The sequence below is a fragment of the Pelecanus crispus genome, chromosome 11, assembly GCF_030463565.1.
Source record: "Pelecanus crispus isolate bPelCri1 chromosome 11, bPelCri1.pri, whole genome shotgun sequence".
Taxonomy (NCBI): Eukaryota; Metazoa; Chordata; class Aves; order Pelecaniformes; family Pelecanidae; genus Pelecanus; species Pelecanus crispus.
The window spans coordinates 35701644-35708488 of NC_134653.1; the positions used below are offsets into that span (position 1 = coordinate 35701644).

General features: G+C 42.6%; 1 protein-coding gene across 2 annotated transcripts in view; it reads left to right on the forward strand.

Annotated features, from left to right (window-relative positions):
• ADGRD1 (adhesion G protein-coupled receptor D1) overlaps nt 1–5843 on the forward strand; it is a 162001-nt gene extending 156158 nt beyond the window's left edge. For both annotated transcript variants that reach the window (XM_075719005.1, XM_075719006.1), the window contains 4 exons: nt 797–923; nt 2176–2217; nt 4965–5057; nt 5748–5843. In XM_075719005.1, coding sequence (XP_075575120.1) covers nt 797–923; nt 2176–2217; nt 4965–5057; nt 5748–5843 — 358 coding nt within the window. The remainder of the gene's footprint in view (nt 1–796; nt 924–2175; nt 2218–4964; nt 5058–5747) is intronic.
• Nucleotides 5844–6845: the final 1002 nt, after the last annotated feature.

Here is a 6845-nt window from a genome sequence, read left to right on the forward strand (position 1 = left end):
ATAACAAACATACCGGACATAGCTCATTAAGGCAAAACCAAGAATCCCTCTTATTTTCTCAGCGCTATTAGCTTTTCAGCTGTCATATCACCTTTTATTGAAATTCTGCCAAGTCCTCCAAGCTAAGCAGACTGAACGTACATAGTCGGGACCTCCAGGAAACACAAGCTATTTCAATATTTGGCAAACGTTTCTCTGAATCAACTCTGGGCAAAATAGGGTGGTAGCAGAATAATGCTGCGGTGCTAGAGGATTTGCATTTTGCAGAGGTACCTCATGTTTCTTCCCATTTTTGGTGATTAAAAATCCCAAGTCACTTTCTATAAGAGGAGTATCGTGGTTTCTTGACTCAACTATAGCGCTGAGCAAATGCATTTTGGATATATTAGACAGTAGTTTTAGTTTTTCCGTGTGATGCTGCCTTTGCTCTCAGTGTCTGCCCTCTGTTTTTGACTCTTACGCTTGACTCCTCACTGACCAAATGATGCTCCTTCGCTGTAAACTGAAGATACGGCTGCCGTAGCTATAGAACCATCTCGCCACCTCTTCCCCTGTACCCTCAGTTACTGTTTCTCCGTCTGTATTTATCCCATGTGATACCAAAGTTCTGTTATCCCCACTTTCACGGTTGAGGAATGAGTAATTAAGAGACTTGACCATTAAAAGAATTTTATGGCAAAGAGAGTTGTACACACGCTGCCTTGCTGCTAGGACATAATTGATAAACTCCCTGCTGTGGGGGCTGAAATTCGCTTAACTCTCTCATCACATTTCCTATCTTCATTTTCTCTTTCAGGCTAACAGCTAAAGCTGTCGCTGTTCTCTTACCAATCTTGGGAAGCTCATGGATCTTTGGGGTTTTGGCTGTCAATGCCCACGCATTGGTATTTCAGTATATATTTGCTGTTTTCAATTCACTACAGGTAAGTATCTGGTGGGAGAGATATGGCTACCGAACTGCTGCTGAGATCCAATAAATAGATCATTAGTAATGTTTTCACATATTTGTGTTTATTGGATTTTTTCTATGTTCCTTCCTCTGCCTTTTAAATCTGTGCTGACCATACAGTGCTGGCAATTGTTTAGTCTCTGCGTGAACAGAACTTTTATCCCACTCCTTAGTGTTTCCAGTAGCAATAATTAAATAAACGGGACAGTGAGCTTGAGAAATGAAATTCATTCTTCCAGCACCATGTACCACAGGCAAGATTCTTTAGTAGCAATACCAGAACAATTTTTCAGTGTCAGTTTGAGGCTTCATTACTGAGACTAAATAGAAGCGAACAGAACTTTGTGGGAATGGTGCGGCGTAAGGAGAAAAGTGGAGCTGTTGTGCTTGCTGCAGAAACCAGCACATGACTGGCATGCAGGCAATTAGACCCTCATCTTCTTAAGACACCAACCCAGAAAAACAGCTCTGCCCAAGAAGGAATGCACGCATCTGCTTAGCTTTAAGCACATGTTTCAGTAGAGGCATAAATCTATAGGGGTGTTATAATTCTTTCCTGAATAATGGTTACAAAGGGGAAGAAAGAATGAACTCCTGTAAATCCTTTTTTGTCTCAGGAACAAATACCACTGTGGTCACAAAAAGAGTTCAACAGGGTTCTCTGCATAAGCTGATAAGAAAAGTTCTAATTTTCATCCAAAATAAAACCCATAAGTTTGGCTGAATACTCCCCAAAAGAAAATAAAGTTATTTTTGAAGGGAAAAGGGAACGGGACTTTTTCGCTTTCCATTGGACAAAAAGCGCAAAGGCAGCAAAATTCTTTTGTGAAAATTTTCCTAATGCTAATACCTCAGTTTTCTAATGTAAAAAATATTAATCTGGTGTTTCCCAAAGAACATTTCCCTCTGCTTTTGTATTTGCAAGCACAGACAAAAAGTTGTCTTGTTTTCATGAAAACAGAATTCCTGCTTCTTTGCAGCCAGATTTCTCCTTTAGCACCCCAAGGTTTAGGAGGTGCTGTTTTACAGCAAAAGGTCCAGACAAGCCTCAGAGTAACCTAACGCTGCAGGTTTCTCCAGTTTAACACGGGGCACAGTTTGGCCTACTCTTCGATATTTATAGATCTCTAGCTACTCAATACCTGCTTTATACAATACTGTGAGAAATACATTCTCGTATTTCATTCTTCACAGTCTTCACCCTTCTCCCTTTTATCTGTTTTCAGGGATTCTTCATGTTCCTGTTTCACTGTCTTCTGAATTCAGAGGTAGGTAACCAAATGGTGTTAACAAATTTGCTGTTACCAAATTCAAGTAACGTGAGTGTAAACCGAGAAGATACTTCCTCCAGTATCGTTGCCTGCTATGCCACGGCGTTCTTTTTTTCTTCCAATTAATACATGACTGTTAGTGACTTTGTGACTTGCAGCATTTTGACCCATGCTTGACATTTATTTTATCCAACATAAGAAAGGTGTTTTAAAAAAAAAAAAATAAGAGAAGGCTGCTCAAGACTAGGGAAGAAGCGCTCCTGAGGGCTGGAGGGGCTGAGCAGGGCATGGGCTGTGCTGCTAAGGGAGGATGCTTAAATAGCGGGAGCAGGACTCACTCTGGCAGTCCCCACTGGGGGGGCCTCTGGCTTTGTTACATCTGCAGTTCCAGAGAGGAAAATAAATATTTTTCTCAGCAAAACATACTTTTGGAAGTTGCTCATGCAGTCCTTAATGGGAAACCAAACAGAATAGAACATTTCCAGGCATTATTCTTGGCAGGAAGTTCAGGTTTTCACAGCGGACCAAGAGGCGTCTTTTTGCATTAGGGCTGTCAGAGCAACTGGGGTAAAGCCAAGGCAAGGCTGGAGTAAATGGGGCTTGTGGAGACCACCTCTGCTGGGCCTGGAGCTTGCAGCATCCTCTCCTCCCACGGCACATCGCAGAAAATATTCAGTGACATGTATTACTGATAACGACAGTTTCTTATGAAACCCATTTCCAGCACGCTGACGGGGGGGTACTGCTCAGCGAATACCCACATAGCCTTGAGTCTCCCATGGCTCCTTCTTCTGGATGCTGCTAAGTAGCTCTGCCCCATGGCCTCTTGCTTCTTCCGAGGCAACAACAGCAGCTCTTCTGCGGAGACGTTATTATTTATTAGTATTTGCCAACCTACTCAGTCTTAGAGCATTGGTATGATCTTTGCTACAATCAGTTTGGAGAGTCAGGACTGCCTGTGAAATTCTTGATCTTTATTGAAATCCACTAAAGTTAAGCAGGCAGGTTAAAGGTAAGGAGGAAAAATAGTTCTGTATTCTGTTCTACCCCAGGCTCAGAAAGCTTTCTTCCTTCTGTTGAGCGTCAAATGCCTTACATCAAATACAAATATTTGAATTGCTGCCATTTTTTCACGAACCTCATGAGAAACTAAATTGCAAAACTTTTCAGAATTTGTATCCTCAAAAGCCAGTTCGTATATAGCTAATGTGAACTGTCATTTTTGGAGAGCACGTCTTATTGGCTCCATCGTGTCCTGTGCATATCTAAAATACTTCTTCAGCTAAACTGCTAGAATTCTTCTTGAGAATTTCATTCTTTCCATAGAAGTAAACCTCAGATACTGTAAAGTGAAACCTGCGGATATTTCCAAATGGTTGGGTAAAAAAAGAGAGCTTTATTCCCAGTGCGCCTGGACAAGACCTGCACGCGCATTCTAAAGAAGCGCAGGAGGAAGGGTTTGGCGGGGACCTGAGCAGCCCCTCGCGCAGCGCACGCCCAGTGCACCAGCGTCACCCCTGACAGCCCAGGCGTCGAAGCCCCTCAACCTCCCTCCCTCAGCAATTTGGCTCTGTCCCTCACTACTGCCACTCCTAAATTGTAGTTTTCATCTTTCTTACTGCAGTTTGAGCTTCTTATTTCCCGTTTTAGCTACTGTGTTTATAAAGAGTAGGTAATTCCCTTCCTCTCCGCAGGAAAGGGAAGACTGTAAGACTTATCCTGTTTTCCCCCAGTCTCCTCTTTTGATTAAACAACCTGAGCTTCTCGTAACGTGTGTTTGCTTGACCTGTGATCATCCTCACGGCTCTCTTCGGGGCCGTCTCCAGCTGGTCCCTGTTTTTCCTGGGGTGCTGGACACAGTACTGCAGCGGAGGCCGTGCCAGTGTAGAACAGGGAGGAAGGATTCCTTTGTGTGTTCTGAGACTCGGCTCCTCCTGACAAGATGTTCTTTATCACAACATGATAACACTGGTCAATCACTTCCAGCCAGTAAGCCTCGATAAATCTCACCTACTTGCCTACAGAGTGACTGTCTTCCCTTTTTTTTCTTTATGCGGTTGATTATTTCCACCTTGGTGCAGAATCTTCCTGCATCTGTAGGGAATTTCATCCAGCGTCTGTAAATAATTCCACTTGCCAAAAGGCTGGCAGCTGGCTTACGTCCCTGTGGCATCTGAGTGCCATCAGGGCTGCGTGAGCTCCAGGGAGAGCCTGCCCAAAACGGGGAGCTTGCGGTCCAGCCTGGGGCTGGGTATTTAGTTAGAAAATGTGAGTGTGTCCTAGAGAGCCGCTGAAAATCAATATAATGGCACCTTATGAAATCTTTCAAACCAGAACTGCAAATACTGGGGATGTACGCTTATATGGCCTGCAGGTTTGGGGTTTTTTTGCCTTTATTATTTTTTATTTTTAACAAGATGAATGGTAACACGGTCATACCTTGGACATTTAGGAGGATGGGGTAATGGAGGTAACATGAAAATGTTGCCAATGAAATGAGACATAAGTGAGGTTATACAATGCTTTGTATTTAAAGTACGGGTACTTGAACAGCAAAGTTAAGTTTTAAAACAAGACCATAAATATAAAGAGAAATGTAGGGGCGGATTGTTTGTTGTTTTTTTAGTACAGTGAAGCTAATGTGGAGGAAGGATAATGGGGAAATGATTGTAGGCTGCGCCTGTGAAAATAAATGCAACTTTTTCAAAAGCAACCTTCTATCTGGTTTCATTTTCTTCCCAAAGGTTAGAGCTGCCTTTAAGCACAAAACCAAGGTCTGGTCCCTTACCAGTAGTTCGACTCGCAACATCAATGTGAAACCCTTCAATTCAGACATTGTGAGTATTCCTCCTTTTTTTTTTTTTTTCTCCTATTGTACTTGAAAGTGTCCCACATTAAATTCTGTTAGAAAGAGCAGGACCCAAGAAGGCACGTGGGTATTTTTAGTACCTAAGCTAATGCGTGGTGCAGAGAGGTGGAGTCAGCAAGCATTAAGTTGCAGCTACAATATCTGTTTTGAAAGCGAAGGACAGAGTTCCGCTTTCTGGTGAGCTATCAAATAAAAGTAAACAGAGGTTTATGAACCCTGGAGGATGGCTCAACGAGACTGTCCCCACCAATTGTAAGGGACTTCATATTGCGCATTCAAGTAGCATTTTGGCAACGTAGCTGTCTGCTGCTGATGGCTTTTTGATAGGCCCCTTTTACATTTAAGCCCGAGGAATAAAAACCTTAAATAAATCAACACGTGAATATGCTTTTCTAGCTCCCCTTAAATTGTCTTGAGGCAAAAGACATTCATTTTTATAAAGAACCAGACTTGTGAAGTGATAGGTATTATTAAGCGATCACTGCCAATCACCTTAGATCCTGGCAATAACTGTTTAAAAATCCTTTATAGCATATGCTCTCAAGACGTTGTGACAGCGCTGTAATGTAAATAGATGCTTTCAGGCTTTTATTTCATCCAGACGAGAGTGGCTTAGCAAAATAAATAAATCTATTTTCAATATTATTTTGTTTTCCAGATGACTGGGAACAGGCCAGGCACAACCCCCACGAAGCTGAACACCTGGGATAAAAGCACCAATTCAGCCAACCGCATTGATTTATCGGCCGTCTGACAGTAGCACCAGCTCCTCACCGAAAACCAAGCCATACATTCAGGACCTCTGACACCGTGTCCGCCAGGTTTTTTTCTCACTGTTAATACCAGTAGAAAACTGCTTTTTTTAATCACCGCCTAATAAATTGGAAATTGCCATATTGTTTTGTTGAGTAAATAGCCGTCATCTGCTTGCCTTCGAAACTGTAACGTCTTCTGCCACTTGGCTACTAGCAATATCTGTAGAAATAACTCGCACAAGTATACACTGGATGGGTTTGTCAGCGACGATGAAAACGCTAGGTACGCAAAAAGGGCTTACTGCTATCTGAATCATTCCAGCTCCCAGAACGGAGGAAAGGCAACGTACCTCTGGAAAGATGGATTTTTATGCTCTAAAATGAAATGCTTCCCGTTGTGATGTTGTAATGGGGGTATTCTGGTCTCGCTGTGCACTCTCTGTTTACATTTATTACCTTACAGAATCCAATTATCAAAGTGAAGCTTATTCGAAATACATAGCGTGGTGATTAATTTAAATGCTACAAGGAAGCCAGGACTTGAGGGAAAAGCGGGTTCCAGCTACGCGGCTCCCAGCGCAGGCACGGAATTAGCAAAGCTCATGTACACCCGTGTCTCTATGCTCGTAAACAGCATATGTAACATGCAACACTTCTATACGTGGCCTATTAGTATTTTAGATATTCCTGTTTCCATTGCTCTATAAAAGGCAGAAATGGCTAAGGTTGTCCTATAGCAGTCCGCAGCATTTCTAGCGCTGATTTGTGTCTGCTGACAGATTGCAAAACAAAGTATTTGTATTGCTTCGCCTGAAGCTTTTGGAGGCAATCAACAACTGTCCATCAAGTGCGTTTCGCAAATGCGCTGTAGCTTTTGGAAATCAAAACCTGGCACTGTGACTTCTCTTTCTCCTTTTACTGGTCAAATGGAGACACTGAATTCCAACCGCAAAAATGTAACACAATGATACACTGTGAAGACGGCCAGACTACAAATAAGT